The sequence below is a fragment of the Heloderma suspectum genome, chromosome 4 (genome assembly GCF_057233095.1).
Source record: "Heloderma suspectum isolate Gila_16-S chromosome 4, 16-S_ref, whole genome shotgun sequence".
NCBI lineage: Eukaryota > Metazoa > Chordata > Lepidosauria > Squamata > Helodermatidae > Heloderma > Heloderma suspectum.
In genome coordinates this window covers 82,684,817-82,705,727 of record NC_139461.1, presented here as the reverse complement: position 1 = coordinate 82,705,727, position 20,911 = coordinate 82,684,817, and the positions used below count along the sequence as shown (strand labels likewise).

General features: G+C 41.9%; 2 protein-coding genes across 2 annotated transcripts in view; both read left to right on the top strand.

The window, feature by feature from the left end:
• The window catches only part of ZBTB14 (zinc finger and BTB domain containing 14), a 30,367-nt gene extending 18,813 nt beyond the window's left edge, over positions 1 to 11,554 (top strand). The window contains exon 3 of the transcript XR_014790148.1: positions 9,985 to 11,554. The gene's annotated coding sequence lies outside the window, so the exon portion shown is untranslated. The remainder of the gene's footprint in view (positions 1 to 9,984) is intronic.
• Positions 11,555 to 11,674: 120 nt separating this feature from the next.
• Positions 11,675 to 20,904, top strand: AKAIN1 (A-kinase anchor inhibitor 1). Its single transcript, XM_084851464.1, has 3 exons — positions 11,675 to 11,751; positions 11,856 to 11,938; positions 20,714 to 20,904. The coding sequence occupies exons 1-3, from the start codon at positions 11,675 to 11,677 to the stop codon at positions 20,902 to 20,904; spliced, it is 351 nt and encodes a 116-aa protein (XP_084707590.1).
• The last annotated feature ends 7 nt before the right edge of the window (positions 20,905 to 20,911 follow it).

The window sequence follows — 20,911 nt, the reverse complement described above, 5'->3', positions numbered from 1 at the left end:
TGGGATTGGTATTTCTGCATGTAGCTTGATCTCAAGTCAAACTACTTCTGAGATGAGAGCAATTAGATGTGGCCTAATTTTGAATTTCTAAAAAAACTGTAAAGGATGAACTATGTGAGATGAATCAGAATACCTTGCTCAGACTATGACCTTTAACTGTTTCTTCAGAGTTCTAAAAATTCATCCAAAAAGGTGGCACAGCCAAAGCAAGATACACAGATTTGGTCCCTGCCTGAATTCTTTTACCAATAAGTTTCATCTCAGTAAAAGAAGAAATAAGAACATAAGCTTTGCTGGGTCAAACCAGAGTGTGTCAATTCAGTATTTTGTTTTCAGATGCAACCAGTTGCTTGTGCTCACATGCAAGGTATGAAAATGATACTCAACTTCTGTTGATTTGTCCAGTAAAAGAAGCACTGGAAAAAATTCATGGAGGCTAAATTAGCCATGTTAGTTATTTGGAGCCTTCATGTTCAAAGACAATTTTGCATGATTATGCACTGTGTCCTTTGGTCAGTCCTGAACATATTTCCAATGAAGTTCATTGGGTGAAGTCTTGTGGTGATACTGGGAGGAAAAAAATGTTTGCACTTCCCAAGCAGTCATGATTTTATAAACCTCTTACGTCCCAGTTAGTTAGTTATTCTAAACTAAAAGAATGTCCAATTGTTAAAACATTTTTCATAGGATGGTGAGCCAAGCAATTTATTGTTGCATAGTACAAACAAGCTGTTTGTTCCGAACTAAATCCTGCTGTGTTCAATAGGACTTACTCCAATGTAAGTCTTAGTTGCCTTAGGGCACAATCCTATGGGGATAGGTGGCTGCTTCCAAACACAGAGGTGACCACCTATCCAATGTAAGGCAGGAGAAGCATGGAGGGGATCGTCCCCTCTGCACTTCAGCCGCCCTGCATTTGCAGCTAGACAGCTGATTTCAGTTGTCTAGCCGTGGAAAGGTGGAGTGGGGGAGGCGGCCGCCAGACGACACATTGGATGTGTCGTATTTGCATTTCCGCCTTCCCCGCCCTGAAACACTCTGTTTTCGCCACTCCACACTCCTCTTCCAAGCACAGAGCGTGGGGCCCTTCTGAGCTGCCTGCGAGGCAGCGCGGAGGGGGGGTCAGTTCTCCGGGAACCAACCTCGGAGCACAGGCTCCAAGATTGGTTCCCAGAAACCAACGTATCCTATAGCTGTCTAGCCGCTGACTAGCGGCCATAGGATTGCTCCCTCCCTGTATCTTTTTTCAGCGCTTGCTCTTTAGATGGGGTGATCAGAATTACACACAGTATATATGACCTGCCACAGACTTACCTAATGCCATTATGCTTGTTCTTTGCTTTTGGAAGAGACAAACTGAAATGAGCTAACGTATTACTGTTTCTGCAATACAAGTCAGTGTAGAAATAATATTTAGGAGCTGAAATTCATTCTGTTCTCTCAGTGGACAAATATGATTGACAGAATTCTGGAAGATGTATTGGTGCAAGCAAATAGTTTCTTGCAACAAATATAACTCAAATGTAAACATTTTATGGGGTTGGATCCAATGCTGGCCATCTACTAGCAGAATGGAAACTGCTGGGAGAGTGGATTTCCCCTCTCCCTGCAGCCTGCACCCACCCCAATCTGTTCTGGGGGGGGGGCTAGGGAGCCCTCCAGAGCAGATTTTGGGGCTGTAGGAGGGAGGAGGAGAAGGTCCCTTTCTGCTAGCAGAAGTCCACTCACACAAAGTTGGATTTAAGCCATGGAAGTTACATTCCTACATTTATTGCATTAATTTGTAGGAAATGGACATCAAAATCACTTCAGTTCAAAATCACTTCAGAATGGCTGAACTGGTAACTGATGGTGCAATCTTATAAATGGCTACTTAGAAGTAAGTCTCATTTTCAGTGGAGCGTGTTCCATGATAAATGTGTTACAGGATTGCATCTGAGGCAGAAACAGAGTTAAAGAATTGTGAGGACCCTGAACCCAAATGTTTAATGGATTTGTTCCCTGATTATCAAAATACAACTATTGTTTCATGTTAAATGGATGTGATAAATGTCAAGTGAGTAATTCTGAGAAGGACTTGAGGTCTTACAATATCTGGAAAAGAAGTCCTTTCTAAGCAAGTGTTCCTAGGATCACTTCCTAAAACAAAAAATGCCTTTCTACTTAAGCTGAGAAAAACCAATTTGTTTATAAGTTTCTTAGTTTATACATTAGACAGAGGATCCAGTTCACCTGTGTGACTTGTGGTGAATTATGGCTGGAACATCTGCCTTGGTATTTAAAATGAGTTAATGTACAGTCAGGGATAGAAATATTGGAACAAGGATAACTGTTTTGGCAGTTGGCCTCTGTACACCACCACATCGAAGTTGAAAGGAAACACACCCAGATGGAAGCGAAGTCAGGACTTCCAGCTGTAATTCAAGGGGTTTGACAAAAGTGGGGCTCTAACCTTTCAGGAAGTACAGCCAGCGGCATACACACACCCCCATCGTTGGTGGCTCATAAGTAATGGAACAAATGGCTGGCAAGCAGCTGCATGGCCAGGTGTGGCCTGTTTCCTGGGTACCCCATGACCAATCAAGCAGATAAAAGGCCTGGAGGTGGTTCTGAGTGTTACATTTGCATGTGGTAGCTGTTCACTGGAACTCCCAACATGAGGTCCAAAGAGGTGTCCATGAGAGTGAAGGAGGCCATCATTAGGCTGAGGAAACAAAATAAACCCATCAGAGAGATAGCAAAAACAGTGGGAGTGGCCAATACAACAGTTTGGAACATCCTGAAAAAGAAGGAATTAACTGGCAAGCTCAGCAACAGCAAAAGGCCTGGAAGACCACAGAAGACAACTGAAGTGGATGACAGCAGAATTCTGCTCATGGTGAAGAGGAACCCTTTCACAACATCTAGCCAGGTCAAGAACGCTCTTGTGGAGGTAGGCATGTCCTTGTCAACATCTACAGTCAAGAGACAGCTTTATGAATGTAAATACAGAGGCTTCACAACAAGGGGTAAACCACTGGTAACGCTCAAGAACAGACAGGCCAGATTAACCTTTGCCAGCAAACACCTAAGAAAGCCTGCTCAATTCTGGAATAAGATTCTGTGGACTGATGAAACCAAGATTAACCTGTACCAGAATGATGGGAAGAGAAACGTATGGAGAAGGAAAGGAACAGCTCATGATCCAAAGCATACCACATCATCTGTCAAACATGGTGGAGGCAGTGTTACGGCATGGGCATGTATGGCTGCCAATGGAACCAGGTCACTGGTGTTTATTGATGACCTGACTGCTGATAAAAGCAGCAGGATGAATTCTGAAGTGTATAGGGCTATACTTTCTGCTCACATTCAGCCGAATGCTGCCAAACTGATAGGATGCCGCTTCATATTGTGGATGGATAATGAGCCGAAACATACAGCAAAAGCTACCCAAGAGTTTCTGAAGGCAAAGAAGTGGGATGTTCTTCAATGGCCAAGTCAGTCACCTGATCTCAACCCAATAGAGCATGCTTTTCACTTACTGAAGACAAGACGGAAGGCAGAAAGACCCACAGACAAGCAGCAGCTGAAGGCAGCTGCAATAAATGCCTGGCAAAGCAACTCGAGGGAGGAAACTCGGCATTTGGTCATGTCCATGGGTTCCAGACTTCAGGCAGTCATTGACTGCAAAAGATTTTCATCCAGGTATTAAAGGCGATCCTTAAGTTTGAAATGATGTTGGTTTGTTCCATTACTTATGAGCCAGCAACGATGGGTGTGTGTGTGTATGCCACTGGCTGTCCTTCCTGAATGGTTGGTGCCCCACTTTTGTCAACCCCCTTGAATTACAGCTGACAGTCCTGACTCCACTCCCATCTGGGTGTGTTTCCTTTCAACTTCAATGTGGTGGTGTACAGAGGCCAACTGCCAAAACAGTTATCCTTGTTCTAATATTTCTGGCACTGGTGAGCTAAACCCATTGACATGAGTTTTTTTTATTGGATTATACTAAATGAATACTATATATACAATGCTCTCAAAGGCATTGTTCAGTGACATACTCACTGGACAGGTACACCCAGTAACAGCTGAATGTTGTTCACATGCCACTATAATTACATGGTAAAAAGCATATAAACAGCATATTTTTAAAAGACCAGAGTGCGATATATTTTTACTCGAATGTATATATCCATGACAAAATTGAGATTATGGTTAAAAATCCAAATGCAGACTTGAGCAGTAGTAGTATTGATATTGTTCAAACTACCAGCAGACATTCAGGGTTTTATGAATGTTTCAGAATCAATAGGAATAGCTTTGCCATTTTTCTCACTACTGCGACGACGATGACAACAGCCTTGCTTTATTTATCATGGGCCAATCCCTTCTACTAGTGTTTCTGGCACTCAGTCAGAAATGTATATACTTGAAAACAAATCACAATGATTTTAGCTGAACTTGCTTTCAAGTAAGTGTGCTTTATTGTCCACAACAAAGTATGACTCTTCTCAGTAATATTGTTACAACATTCAGCATTGGGTTGCAGTTAATAGAAACCTGTACTCTTATAAACCTGCCTTTCATTGGTAATCATAAGCTAATATTCTGCAATGCACCAAAGAAAAGACACACTAAAAACATCTAAATTCTAGGCTCCAGATGAAATGAGCAAATATTATTCTGCCTAAATTGCCAAATCTGCGTGCTTTATTTGCGGTAGAATGAAACTGATCTAGAATTTGGAATTCCCCCCCCCCGCTTTTTTTTTTGTCAAAAGGGTTGTGTGGTAGGAGGTGAAGTACAGATCGATATCAGTGGGGGGTTATGAGTAAAAGGATGTGACTCCAGGACTAATCTGTGCAGCATTCATACAATGCTGAAGTCAGGAGTCTGAAATATTTCCACCGCAATGTCTTGCTTCATTTAGATTTATAGTGTCTTATACCCAGACCCTCATCTTGGCCTTGGTGTTAATACATATGTTAAAAGGGTGGAGCCATTTTCTAGAGGCTCACCTGCTGGAAAAGAATTGAAAAGTTTATGCTGGAAAGGGAGTAAAAGAAGAAAAATGAAGATAGGAAGAATAATTACATCCTTCCAACTTACTCGGGCAGGATTGCCCCCCCCCTTTTCCTTACTCTTATTTTAACAGCAGCCTGATATACAGAAATAGGTGAAATATTTATTAATATGGAGGTAAGTAGTAGAAAAAAATTAATCTGATTAATTTCTTTGTGTCAGATTAATGTGAAAAGGAGCAGGAGCAGTAAAAAAAAAAAAAGCAAATTTATATTCAACTCTCCTATTTCAATCTAAGAAACCTCAATTTGTTTCCAATTAAATTATTCCCCATTGCCTGCCTTAGTCTATTTTACCAGAATTCTAAGCACATTGTTCAGAAATTTCCATTCAAACCATACATTTGATGGAACTTGTTTCTGAATTAGTGCCCTCATTCCTGTGGTGCAAATGACCCTTCTTAACTCTGCCTGTTCCTTTCCTGAATTAAAATATACCTAATCCTTACCTTGCACAGTATGTAACGAACACTTGTGTTCAGGGTTGGGGGGAGTTGGATATTGTGACCATCACCAGAAGGAGGTGGGCACGCTAGGCCAAACATGCAGACACGTGCAATATTGGGAGATTGACACATGGGCATGGGGCTTTAAGCCTGCTCTGCCTCCGCTCCTCTTCACATTTGATACTTGGTTAGCTCTGTTAAGTTCTCAGTGCGGGAGATGCTAGTCACTGAGTGACCGAGGAAGAATGTTTTGCCAAATTGGCCAAGGCTGTTTTGGTTTTTTTACTTACTTTGTTCATTTGGTTTTTAGATGGGTGATGGGGCTCTTAAATAAGCAGAAATTGGACACAACATTGGTTGCAGTGTGGGTAAGGCACATAAGGGAGTTAATTATGAGAAAGTAGCCAGAGGCACCTTTAGGGTAAAAGGAAATTATTGAGGCAGGGGAATGGAACTACATTGGGGGCTGAGTCGGTCACACACTTGAGTTATGGGACATAAGGGGCTGGGATTCAAGGGGACACCTTTCAGCACTCAAAGGGTGGCTGCAGAGCAGGGACAACAAGTTGGCTGTTTCCGGGCTTGGCACAGGGTAAGGCCCGCCCTTATTAGCTAACCTTTGTAAGTCCCGCACTGTTTTCACTGTTGCAGCTCTCCTGTTGTTAATTCAATAAGTTTTGGCCCTAGTTTGTCCCATTCTGTGTGTTGTTTCTTCCTTTCTGTGTATGGTCGCAAACATCCTCAATGGCTAAAACTTGGTTTTTAAAAATAAAGTAAAAGAAACAGACTCAGGATGCAGGATATAGTGACAGGCAACCAACTTTTGCCTGAGTGCATGCATCCAGAATCACACAAAAAATGAAAAAGTGCAAGGGATTACATTTTCCTGGAACATGTAGCCAAATTAGCAAGTGCAAACCCTACTTCAGCCTTCCCCAACCTGGTGCCTTCTAGCTGTGTAGCCCCCATCATCCACACCCAATGATGGCCCTGTTGGCTGGGGATGATGGGGACTGTAGGCCAACACAACTGGAGCACACCAGTATGGGGAAGTCTGTCCAACTTCACAGAGCTGAGAATCTGAAGGGAATTGTCCCCACTGCATGGCTTCTTTCTAACAACACGCTGTTCATTGACTTTTGTCCTAAAAACATTGCACATTGTTGTTTTCCTTCCTTGTGGAATATTGTTTTCCTTTGACACAGATAGCTATAATGTTCCTGAGAGTGTTGCCTACAACAGATCACCCTTGATTTACTCTGCCATTCCTTAACATCCTCTAAAAAAGGACCCCCACCGCCACCCAAAACACACACTTTCCTAAAGTATTTTCTCTTCCCCTCCACTTTCAAGTGTAGGAACATATAAAAATCTTTGTGGCCTACTGTCTTCAAGATACTATTTTACTAGTTCTTATGAAAATATAAAGTAATGTCAATATGCTGATGACACCTATCTTTCCATTTGGGGGCTTCAGGTTTTGGATGCATTTGGAATTGTATGAAGGCAAGCTGAGACCTGGCAAGACCAGGAGTGGCAAAGTCTATGTCATGGAGGGAGTGTGGGATAATCTGTTACTAACATGGCTTAATCCTGGATGGCCACAAAGATTTTATTTACCTTCTTGTACTTCTGTATCCGGACACTATGCTTGAACCATTGAGTGGTGAAGGTAGGTAAGGGTTCTTTCAGCAGTTCCAACTGTTCAGAAGACTGGAACCTTTTTAAAGCTGACAACAAAAGCTCATGCTTTGTTAACTTCAAGAGTACTATAGAATCTCAGTTGACTTCATGAAGTCTTCTGTGCACCTTCATTTTGACCCCTGATTAGCATGTTTACTCATGTATTTCTAGGTAAGTGTGAAGCCCAGGACCTTTTTAAGGAAGGGGGCACATATGAGGGAGCCCTCACACATGGAGGGAGCCACATCAACATTGGCATTGTTGCCAACTCTCAGAATCCCACTAATTTGAGCTCCATAATAACCACAAAACAAAGTCTACTATGGCTATGGGACCTGCCTAGTGTCCCATTTTGGAGCATAGTAACAGGGATCATGCCCACCATTCTTCACTTCCTCCTCAAAGTTCTCTTTAAGTGACCTGACCAAGGCCCTAAATCAGGGGTAGACAATATGGTGGTGCCCACTGAGACACCCTACTCCCACTTTTTAATTTAAAAATATGTTTATATCTTTTTACTGGCAGCTGGGATTGCTTCAAAGTGAAGTGGGAGCTTCTAGCTGACATCATAACTGCCCACCCATGACAGCCATGAAAGTGGACAGCTAGAAACCAGAACTGGTGTAAAATGAATGACGTATAAATCTGGGACAATAGTGACAATGATGTATTAGGCTATCCTGGGAAAAAAACATGAAAGCAGGGATGAAGCTCAAAAATGCAGTTCTTAAGATTTGGTTCCTTAGCTAGTTAATTTACTACTGAGTGCAATGGCTACTAGGCCTAAGTGGGTGCAATGTGTATCACATTGGTCCTTTCCCATGTACAGTTTCAAAATAAGCCCATGAATGATGCCACCATGTACTGCTGTTCAACTCCAGGTTGATATTAAAACACGAGTCATTGGTGATTTAATTTCGGTGAAATGCCAGCCTTTCTGACATCTGTAAGAACTGATGGATGTACAAGTGCAGAAAGACATTCTCAGAGTAACTGCAGATGTTCTAAAGAAATGAGGAACTGAAGTGCAAGTGAGTTGCCCTTCATGTGTTTCTGGCATAATGCACAAAGAGGAACTCCACTGAGCTTAAATGTGCAAGATACATTAGCAACTTGCATATTTTAAGCTTTGCATGTTTTTTTTTTTTTCATATCATACACCTGAAGTGTGGGAAGAGGAAGAGCAATTCACTGCTGCCCTGCATCTTTACAGTTTCTGAAGCTGCTTTCAGTAAATATTCCACTGCTTCCACTAGAAACCTACAAATGTCGAGTCATACACTCAGCCTTTAGTAATGGTGTAAGACTTCTCTTTGCCTCAACTTTAGTGGGCTGGAGATAAACTGATATGGGGAAAGGAGGACATTTTAATCCTGTTAGCTTTCATGGGAGGAGTTAGGTTGTTTTAGAAGTTATACATTTAGGTGTTTGCCTTTGTGGTTTTGAGCTTTTGGGGAAAGATGGGAGAACTATCATAGTAAACAGAAACTGTTACGTTACTTTTCTTAAATATTAATGGTGCAATCCAGCCAAATGTGCATCCCTATCATGTGCATATTTACTGAGTTCAGTGGGACTTACTCTCCAGTTAATGTGCTCAGTACTGCTGCCTTTGACATTGTTAAGTCCCATTGATTTTACCGCGAGTTGAGGATGGGCTGAAATAACATCCATTAAAATCAGTGAGATGAAATGTGCCTAACCATGGTCAGATCATGCTCTATATTTACCGCTTATTCATTTTCGTGGGAATAGAAAGTCACTGGATTTGAAGGAGGGAGTGTTGACCTTATATTGCTTTAGTTGCTATATTAGCCCTAACGAATGGTACTGCATCAGTTCTATGAATTATTGTTTAGATTTCAGAGTGGGGAAAGTTTATTCTGTGTGTGTATGTGTGTGTGTTTTACTGCACAAGCAGATGCTGAAAGTGGCATTTGCAGATAATAACCAAAGAGAATCCGAAGTGATAACCACCTAACACATTTTAAGAAATCTCCATCTCCCCTCTTAACTATCCGTAAGCATGTTTTTGCGCATCACGATAGTATCTCTCCCCTAGCTAGAGGTCAACTAGCTCCAGGTTGCACGTTGCTACGTTCCCTTTCTATTATCTTGAAACTGTGCTTCAGTTTGTCAGACCCCAGGAAGAATCACCTACGATTCATTATGATTGCTTTTAATCAATCAGTCAGTCAGTCTGCACAAGACGAAGCTGCAGCGCCCTGAACACACTGATCCTGTTTACAAGGGGCTTTAAGATTAGCCTTGTAGACCAGCGCCCTGTAAATGTCAGGCTGGCTGCATCCAGAGCTGAGGTTGACGAGCATTAATTGGGAGCAATTAGTTGATCCTCCTGCCGAGAGTCTCTGAGATTCCCTCCCCTCCCCTCCCCTCTTGCTGCCGCTGCTGCAGAGGCTAGCTTTGCTGTGTGTGCGCGCGCGCAGCCGGCGAAGGAATGAAATAGGCGCTGAGCCCCGGCTCGCTTTTCTTCCTCTTCCTCCTCCTTCTCTCCAGAGCGGTGCATTGTGGAGGTAACCGCGGAGGAAGCATCTCGCGGTTGACTAGCGCTGTCCTGCGCTGGGAGCTCTCCAGGGTGCTACTTCTCCTGGGAGTCCCTGCAAAAAACGCACGCCCTTGTTCCGCGCGCTTGCCTTGCTCGCCTCTTTCTGCCTTTCACACACGTTCTCGGCTTGTCCTCTCAATACACTGTTCCCCTGGCAGGAAGAGACCATGGTGTTTGCTCCAGGTAACGTATTCACCTTCTCTCTCTCTCTCTCTCTCTCTCTTAGGTCATTGCAGGTGGGCCTTATTCTGCTCTCCTTGAGAAGCACAGGCGGAACTATTCCACCCCGTCCTCTCCCCCCGCCCCCGCCCCTACGCCGCGCACAGAATCTCCACCAAAATGCCTCCAGTGGATATCCTGTCCCGGCTGAGATACAGAAACACTGCAGAGCACCATCTGGAACTATCGTGTTGAGTCAGTTCTGCTTTTTTGGACTAGATGAAGGGCAGTATTTGGTCGGTATTCCAACAGCTTTTGGACGCAGCTACGGAGAAGGATAGGAAGGGGGATGGAATTAGTGGGCGGCTGATCATTGTGGAAAGCTTTTCCCCTAGCAGCAAATCGGAGTAGTGTGTGTGTGTAATGTCTTTATGAGTGTTGTCTGAAATCATAAGGTCACATCTCTGCAGAGCAGGGGCATGGGGCATATTGTCTAGACATCCACTCTTCCCTTCCTAGTCTGAAAGTTTTATATAAATCATATTAGAAGAGGATACAATTTTATCTGTAGCAAAATTGTGCAGTAGAACTTTTTAGGCTGCAATCCTATACCCAGTGTCCGGGGAAGATGTCTAACTGAACTCCGTGGGACTTAATTTGGAGAAGAAATGCACAAGATTGCACTGTCAGTCTCCATTCATAACCCAGATGTTCTCCTCTCCCTTTCTATGCTCATAGTCCTCAAACCACTCATTCTGGAGTATGCCCATTAGACTGGGAAGTGGTTTTGAAGATTGTACCTCAAATAACAATAGGATAATCTGCAACAGGATGATAAAAAGGGGCTATTTTAACCAATTAAAATCCAGCTCCTAGGCATGGTTACTCAGAAGTGTCTGACTGAATTTAGTGGCACTTACCGCCAAGAAAGTCTGCATAGGATTGTAACCTTCCAGGTCAATCCTATACATGTCTACTCAGAAGTAGGTTCCATTAGGTACAGTAGGGCTTACTCCCAGGTAAGCGAATATAGGATTGGAGCCTTAGTGTGCAATCCTATGCAGACTTACCAAGGAGCACACCCCATTAAAAATAATGAAACCTACTTCTGAGTTCAGAAGGATTGCATGGTTATGTATGAAGATTTGTATTTTGTATGAAGATGGCAGGAGAACCCTGATTCATAAAAAATAAAAAAATAGAGAAGATCAGGTTTATTCATTTAAGATTTATTTAAACCAGTCTTAATGCCAGTAGAAGCTGTGTTACAGTAAAACCTATAGTAAACTAATGGTAAAACTATTATGTTAGTTGAATTTAGGTCCCACTGAAATTAGTGGGACAAGTTAGTCTTGACTGAAGTGTCACTGATTTCAATGGAAACAAAATTCAGCTCACCCTGGATCCAATCCTATAGCTTCAGGTTTTGTGGAAAAAACTGTCAACAGTGAAAATGTATTTAAATGAAATTAGATCATGCCAATGGCAGATAACCACACTGTGGGTGCACAATATAACACAAGTTGGGAAGTAGTATTGTTGTAAGGTTTATTGTTCTGTTTATAGATTTGTAAACTTCTGTGATATATTTTATGAACTGCATTATATAAATAATTATAAATAAATAAATGGTGCTCATCCCCATCCCCCACCCACCCCACACACATACACACCATCTGGACAAGGTTGTGCAGGATTTTACCCAAGAAGTATGTAACAGTCTGTAATTTAGATTGTGTCAACTGACAGGCTGTATAATGCCCACGACTATCAGAAATTGGCACAGGCATGCTGGTGTTGGCTGTTCTGAATTGATATTCCTGACTCCTGAAAGGTGAGAGGGAAAATGTACATAATAGCCTCAATAGCTGAATGAATTCTCTGAGGTTTTAAAACTTTTGATCTAAAGAGTGCATTGAAATAAATATCTGTGACAAGCTGGGGCTTTGAACAATTCAAAGGGGATGGGGTGCACAAGATGGCTTTAACTTCAAAGAATCTGATGTTCAATTTAGCCAAAGGTGAGTATTTGTATAAGAAGCTGCCTTATACTGCCACTTAGGTCACTATTGTCTACTGTGATTGGCAGTGACTCTCTAAGCAAGTATCTCTCCTAGCCCTGCTGAGATCCTTTTACCTGGGGTTGCTAGAGATTGAATGTGGGACCTTTTGTATGCAAAGCATGTGCTCTGAGCTCTGGCCCTTGCCCAACTTTTAGGTCTTCTCACTTTCAGAGGCAGAGAGAGAGAGAATTGAGTGTATATTTCCCCTGTCAGTGAAGAACATTCCATGATGGTGTTGGGATTTAAGAGTCTTTTGATTGGCTGGATTAAAACCTCGGTATTCTCATATGTCTTGAACCTTCACTTATACTTGGCTGTTTCTACCAGCAACTCCTTCATAGCATCCTTGTGACTTACATTGTTTGTTATACCCCATATGGTTTCACAGCAAGTCTTAACACCCCGATCTGAACCCCATTTAAATGGAAAGAAATTAGGACATAGTAGGTCACATGTGCAACAAAATATTTCAGTGTGAACTGTTTAGGGTTTCAGCCAGCCAGGTTACTCCATTCCATTATTGTTATATATATTTTTGTAGCCCGCCCAGCAGTCAGCATTCCATGACCACTAAGCCTGCTCATTACTCATGGGATTGCTCCTCGGGCATTTTTGTACTTCTGCAAACCTTGCAATTCCCACAAGACTGCCGATACCTTTCCCTTGTGTGTGGATGGTGCCATTGTCACTACATAAGGATTGACACTTGGAGAATGAGTTTGATCCCCCTCCCCTCTTTTCATCTATGTGGAAAAGGAAGTAATATTGCTTCATAAACCCAGTTTTATAACCACAAAGTACTTCTGGGATTTTCTTAGAGTATTAATGGATTTTAAGAAAAGTAGTTTTGGGATTGCCACCTAGTGACCTAGGCCAGAATTGTTGAGTTCTTACAACAGTTTTGGGAAAGTACTATGTGATAAAAGAATTCATAGATTGAAACTCAGAAGGGAATTCTACTGAAATCTGCAGGATTTACCTCCATGTAAGATGGAGATATTAAAGTCAAATTCCAACAAAACCAGATCCATTTCTTACAATTGAAAATGTATTTTTATATTGTCCAGTGTATTGATCATTTCCAAAACACATTGGTAGACACCTTTATAAGTGAAAGGTTGATCTTAGCTGAGCAGTTCTTTGCTTCCTGTAGCACCCTCCAGAGTCATTACACCTCTGCTTATTACCTTTTATCTGACAGAACAGATGGTTCACATCATTATTCATGGTCTGTTTTTGAGGGAGACACAGGAGACTAGAGAACTGCAGCAAGAGATTATAGCTACAATAAAAGACAACACTATTTTCAAAAGCTGAGGGTTGATAATAAATTTGCCATTTGTCACCGTTATAAGGAGCACACTTTCAGGCTATTGTAAAATGTTTCTTTAATGTAATAATTCTCTTTTGGCTTGTTCTTGCAGTAAGGATATTTTGTCATTCCCAACTGTCTGTTCCTTTCCTGCAATCTATGTCATTTTTCGATAACTTAATTAATAAAGAGGGCTGTGAAGTTAGAAATCAGACATCGGCATTTGCAAAGATCAGAAATCCTAGGATGAGCACAATACAACCAAAGTTAACTTAAGCAAACATGCACTCTCCTGTTGCAATCAATAGGGTATAAAACTGTTTAATATGATCTAATCATACATCTTATTCAATCAAGGTACCCTAATGGCTTCATACTATCAATGGTGAGCTGGCTCTTACATATTCCTATCTACATAGTGGGTAATACACACACACACACACACACACACAATCTTGGATGACAAGCTCAGATGCAAGTGTGTTTGTGCAAAGTAGTTGTTTTATCAATGCTCTTTCCTGGGCACATACTGTGATTTAGCAAGCATAACACCACAAAACTCTGGCCTTGGTTGAGCAATGGTGCTGAATCAGCATTTGTACTGGGAATGAAATATTCCATCCTGACATTAACTTCATTGCCATGAACACAATTGAATCCAGGCCATTAGCTTGGCCAGAGGAGAACAAGAAGCCACTCCATTGATGGGTCATATGAATCATCCCTCAGATTTGAAATATTAGGAAAACATTGTGTGCATGTACATCTTCCTGCAAAACACAGGGCAGACTTCAGGCTTGTGAAATCTACTTAGTTTTTACAAGAGCCCCAAGGACCACCAATCAGAGCCAGATGCAAATAATGGGAGGAGAGCAGTGCAGTACATCATGTACTGCACCCTATGAGCCATACAAAGTACATGGAAATACACACCTAGATCTGAGGGTCAAACTACACATTATGCTAATTGCATGGCGTGTAGCTGAACCTGATAGCTTTATTGACTTTAGTGTAGCTGTGTGTGGTTCCCGCCCACCCAGCCACCCTTCTTGGAGTCAATGGAGTTACCATATTAGTTGCTATGAATTCTAACACAAAGCTCTCAAACTGGCCAGCAGAGCTGCACAAAGACCTGGTCAAAGGCAATCAATTAATACTCATATTTTACAGGTGAGAAACACTGAGGCTAAAAGACATGTGATTAGCCTAGCCCAGCCATGGCAGAGCTTTGGTTAACTTTCCATTTTACTTGTTACTCTTAAACTAGTGGGAAACAGAAACCCTTCAACTATCCAGAGATCTACCAATAGATTTTGATCTACCTTCTGCCCACCCCTGTGTTAGAGGACAAAGGCTACTTACCACCTGTTCATCAAGCTTCCTGTTCCTAGCTCATTGTTCTACATGAGTTAATACTTTTTAATTTATCTGTATGACTTGTACATCTAATAAGTTAATGCAATACATATTGGGTTGTACCCAGGTTCTACCTTCCACAAGAGGAAGAAACCTTCTGCAAGAGGAAGGTCTTTCTGCCCAATTTGGGGGGATTTCCCCCTTCTCACCCACAGCTCACCCCATTCATCATAGTCTCCTGACTCTCTGGGCAGTATTTTTAGGCGGCTGCTATGGGAAGGAGGGGGCAGGTAAGTCCACTTCCACCAGAACAGTTGATCCAGCATAAATCTGGATCCAATCCATTATATACAACAATAGAAAATTTACAATGTATAATATAAAAATAAATAATACAGTTTATAAATATTCATGTAGCTGCCAAAATTTAAATACTGAAGTACAGAATATTATAATCTTTAAAACAAGTAAAAGCTCCTGTCTGTCTGTCTGTCTATCTATCTATCTATCTATCTATCTATCTATCTCAAAGCCACACCTTAGTTTCATAAATGAAATAAAAGCAAACTACCTAATATTAAATGTTCTTATTTTTTGTTTCCCTTCCAAATATACTCTATGAGTTTTGTCATCTCTGCAATTTTCCAAACTTTTACTAACCATTCTATATACTAAATCATAGTTTCAAAGCAGGACCTATCTAGAAAAAAAATGGCCACACCTGATCCAAAATCTGATGACCTAACAATTGCTCCTACTTAGATTTAAAACATTACCTTTTTGTTTATTTGTTTATAGAGACAGTGAACCAGTTTGCATGTCACAGTGGCAAATCATGCCACTTGGCATAAACAACCTATGAACACTCTGTAGGTTGTTATTGTGACATCTGAATCCAGACACTCTGGGTTGTTTATGGGTTAAACATCTCAGAGTTAACAACAAATCGTTAGACCAAGGGCTGCATGTAGGTTGCCAGTCCCTGATGTAACTAAATGCACCTCTTTGTAGGCAGATCTCACACTGTTGCACTTTTCCCACTTTGCACACTATATATTGGTTTAATCACATATTTGATTCTTCTACTCTTTTATAGATTGTTTGGGAAACTGAAGTGTATACTTAAGGTGGGCCGCTCAGTTAACTTAGTGTTATAGACTTAGTGTTTGCAGTTGAGGGTTTATCATCTTTTGCTTTGTACATAGCATGCCTATGTACACCAGTTGTTGGGGAACATGGGCAGGAGGCTGCTGTTGCACTCATCTCCTATTTGTGGGTTTCTGGTTGACAGCTGGTTGGCTCTGTGTGAACAGAATCCTGGACTAGATGGACCTTTGGTCTGATCCAGCAGGGCTCTTCTTATGTTCAAGTTCTCATGTTAAACCTTTTTCCCTCTTGCAAGGCACCCAAGGCGGCTTACATTATCCTCCTCCTCTCCATTTTATCCTCACAACAACAACCCTGTGAGGTGGGTCGGGCTGAGAGTGTGTGACTGGCCCAAAGTCACCCAGTGAGCTTCCATGGCCGAGTGGGGACTAGAACTCGGATCTCCCAGCTCCCAGTCCAACACTCTTTCCACTACACCACACTGGCTCCAATATACTCACACTCTTATAGTAAATATAAATAAATATAAATGTGAGTAAATATACTCACACTCTTGAGTATATTTTAATATTGTATTTGATTTGTTAGCTGCTCAGAAAACCTGTGTTACAGGGCAGCTATATAACAGCAATTGAATAAATAGGATTATCAACAATCCAATTACAGAAAGGGGGGCTGCAGGGGGAGGGATAACTGCCACCCGCTCAGCTCTGCTGATGGATGCCATTTGGACTGATAAGGGACCAGTAGGTTAAACCACCTTGCACACGTGCACTGCATATATGCACTGAAAATGCATCAGGGCCATCTAAATAAGAACTATACCTTTGTGCCATTCTTTTGAAGTGAATTGATGCTGAGGACTCTGTATGAATTAGCTATTAGCTGGTGTTGTGCAAACAAAGATTTGTACTAGAAAAAAGCAAAAGCTGCATGTTTGTAGATAAAGCAGAGTCCTCCCATTTCAGCCCTCCCATCTTCCACACCTACTTATTAGCCCCAAAATCTTGATGCAGGTTTGTGATGAAATGCAGAAGTCTGGGATTAACCAAACAGAGGGTGCTTCCAGTTGGAGGACTCCTGTGCTACCACGTAGAAGGCATCGTGCAGCTATTCCATCTTTTCATACTTAATGGATTTTCTGCATTAAGAAAAAAGAGGGAAAACACAGTGGGAAAACTCAGAAGGGTTATGAGTGAAAGACAACATCATCTGGATCCCCCCTAAAATTCCATGAATGAGACAAGCTGATGCCACTTAAAAGCCTCATCTGGAAGCACTCATGTTGTGAAGTGAGGAGGACTAGTTCTGCCCCACTCTGACCTATTCATCCCTTCATCTCACTGTACTAGTTTATTTTTCAGTCAAGGAATGGAAGTGTTATGTGAGAATCACTCAGTGAACTGATGTCCCAGTCGTCCAGGGCAATAAGATACAACAGCATCCTACATAGTACAAAATGTTTTGCAAGCCATATGCATGCAGTGGTACCAATGAAAGAAAAAAATAGCCATATTTCTTATTTTTAGAAGTGATATGAATAATCAAAAGCTTTAATGATATACACTTATTTATATTTGCAATAACATGCAGTATCACCTCACGCCGCTTTCAATATACCATTGTATTTAGGCCTCTTGGTAAAACTACCTGGCCCCTATAAAATTCAGTGGATAATGGATGAGCTGTAATAGCAAGTCTTGCCCTCTAAGGGAAGAATATTCTGTTTGTTATTCTAATTATTCTGTTAAGTATCACTGAACTGTCTCCAAAAGACGCAATTCCTCAAGTGCCTAGGAATGGAAGAAACTCAATAGAGAGAAGACGTTCCTGCAAAAAGCTTGTTGTTCAGTCGTTCAGTGACCCCATGGACCATAGCATGCCAAGCCTTCCTGTCCTGCGCTCTCTCCCGGAGTGTGCTCAAGTCCATATTCATTGCATCAGTGATGCTATCTAGCCATCTCATCCTCTGCCGTCCCCTTCTCCTTTTGCCTTCAATCTTGCCCAGCATCAGGGTCTTTTCCAGGGAGTTTTCTCTTCGCATTAGGTGGCCAAAGTATTTGAGCTTCAGCTTCAGTATCTGTCCTTCCAATGAGCACTCAGGGTTGATTTCCTTTAGGATGGACTGATTTGACCTCCTTGCAGTCCAGGGGACTCGAAAGAGTCTTCTCCAGCACCACAGTTCGAAAGCATCGATTCTTCGGTGCTCAGCCTTCCTTATAGTCCAGCTCTCACAGCCATATGTTGCTACTGGGAAAACCACAGCTTTGATTATATGAACTTTTGTCGGCAAGGTGATGTCTCTGCTTCTTACTATGCTGTCTAGGTTGGCCATAGCTTTCCTCCCAAGGAGCAAGTGTCTTTTAATTTCATTGCTACAGTCACCGTCTGCGGTGATCTTGGAGCCCAAGAAAATAAAAACTGTCACTGCTTCCATTTCTTCCCCTTCTATATGCCAGGCAGTGATGGGGCCAGATGCCATGATCTTAGTTTTTTTAATGTTGAGTTTCAAACCAGCTTTTGCACTCTCCACTTTCACCCTCAACAAGAGGCTGTTTAGATCCTCTTCGCTTTCTGCCATTAGGATGGTATCATCTGCGTATCTGAGGTTGTTGATAATTCTCCCGGCAGTCTTAATTCCAACCTGTGATTCATCCAGCCCGGTGTTTCTCATGATTTACTCTGCATATAAGTTAAATAAGCAGGGCAACAATATGCAGCCTTGTCGTACGCCTTTCCCAGTTTTGAACCAATTGGTTGTTCCATGTCCGGTTCTTACTGTTGCTTCTTGACCCTCGTACAGGTTTCTCAGGAAACAGGTAAGGTGGTCTGGTACTCCCATCTCTTTAAGAATTTGCCACAGTTTGTTGTGATCCACACAATCAAAGGCTTTAGCATACTCAATGAAGCAGAAATAGACATTTTTCTGGAATTCTCTTGCTTTCTCCATGATCCAGCAAATGTTGGCGATTTGATCTCTAGTTCCTCTGCCAGCATTTTGTGCCAGCATATTGCCATGTTTTCAAAAGTCTCATTTAGTGGGTCAGCTTTTATAATCTGTGGTGACATTTTTCAATATTAATGCTCCAATTACTTGGGCAGCAACTAGATTTGCTAGAAGGCTGTTCTGAGAAGGGTATGAGAAGTGGACCAAGTCTGTCTACGCCTCAACATGGCCCACTAGAAGTCCTGTTGCTATAGCTGCTGCTCCTTCCGTACACCTTTTTCATCTCTGGTTTGTCAGGAGAGAGGGGAGCATTTGGCGCTCAAGGGACACAGAAGGGGCTCAGGGGCTGTGGGTTGCTAACACTTGTAATATGGCAAGCCAAGAAGGAATTTGGACAGCAAATGGCAAGAAATCTGTTTTTAAAAAAATAAATGTCATTTTTTGAAAATGTATGTCAGAAGCAGGAAGCTAGACAGAACTGTGGAAGGACTGTTTGATATCCAAAGTTCATTCAAAGCATTCAACAAAACAGGAACATTGTGGAGGACTGAAAGCTACTCCTGAGTAGACTTGCTATTTTTCTTATCTGTTTTTGTTGCAGAGAATGTAGCAAAGATACTCCTTGGTGAAACAATATTCTGGAAGAACTGATGAAACCTGAGAAAACTTTGTTAAATGAGTGGAACTGAAAAAGCAAAGATGGAGGAGGGGTCATTTTATCTCAAAATATAGAAACTGGAAATTATCCACTAAAACTTAGAGGCAGCAGATTTAAGGAAAATAAAAACACACACACACCCTTTCATACAATGCATTATTATTAGCCTATGGAATTGTGACACAGGATATAGCCACGACAACCAGCATTATAAAATGTTTGCTTAATGGTTTGACTTATATACATGAAGCCTTTACTCGTCTTTACATACAGGAGTGGGTGGACCTAAAGGGAGGGAACAGTGGGATGCAGATTGGAGAAGTGCTTACTGTTTGTTGCTTGAAAAAAAGAAGTGAATGACAAAAGTTAGATGGATACATGTAGGATACGTCTGTTGACTGCCATCCATAATAGCCAGGAATGCATTTCCATTTTCAGATACAGTGTACTGCCAGAAGCCAGTAAGTGGAGTTTAAGGGAAGGGGAAGAGGGCTGGGGGATTGGGGCTGGCTGGGATGAAAATGGGGGCGGGGTGGAGGTGGGGTGGAGTTAGCGGGGAATTCTTTTCTAGTTCCAATGAAAACCCAAGCCAGAGAAGACATCAGGGTCCAAATTTTTGCTACTTCTTTGAGGCAAACATGACTAGCCCCTGGAATTCATATTCTAAACTTAGAAAGATGACTTACAGGAAAATGTCTATGTTCTGCACTTGTGTGCACAATCACCCAATACCCACATGGCCTTGAGTGCACTTCAACCAGCTGCTAGGGCATAACAATAGGGAACTGATCTTCCCATCATGCCCTGCATTTTCAACTTCCTTGCTGCCTCTGGCTGAGCTGCCATTTATGGGCTTATGTAAAAGAACATAATTCTTTTATGTAAAAGAACATAATTAAATTCACATTCTCACTGTGAATTTAAACAGTAACAAAGTCTATGAAACAGTTTGCATATCTCTGACCATTACAGATGGAAATGCTGAACCCACTTTGAGTGGTGTTGCACTGTTGGAGTGCCGCAAAACATCCCAAATGATAAATTGTATAAATGAGATCTCTTGTCATTCTATCTCTCTTCCTTCATTCTGAAGTCTGGCTGCACTTAGGACATCATGAAATCTTCAAAATGGCTTCTTAAGACTGTAATGTTATACTCAGTTGAGCACGTCTCAGTGAAGTCAATGGGAATCACTTCTAAGTAGACATGCATGTATAGGATTGCACTGTCAGTTTACCACTGGCACCTTTTGTTACATAACAAATGTCACTCAGGGTTAGAGCCCCCCCCCCATCCAGTTTCAGGTATTACGCATATTTGGAATTAAAGTCACCTTCTCCTCTTTCCTGATAGGGGATAAATCTGGAAATGACCAAGAAGAAGCGAAGCTGCAGAATGCCAGCAAACAGATAGTGCACACCGCCATTCAACAAGCTGTCCAGCAGCTCTCCTGCGAGGGCCAGCGAAAGGAGAAAGGCACCAAGAGCAGTGTGAGCCTGCAGCTTGAGAGAGGCCAATTAACCAAGAAGCATGAAAAGAAGTAACGGTCCC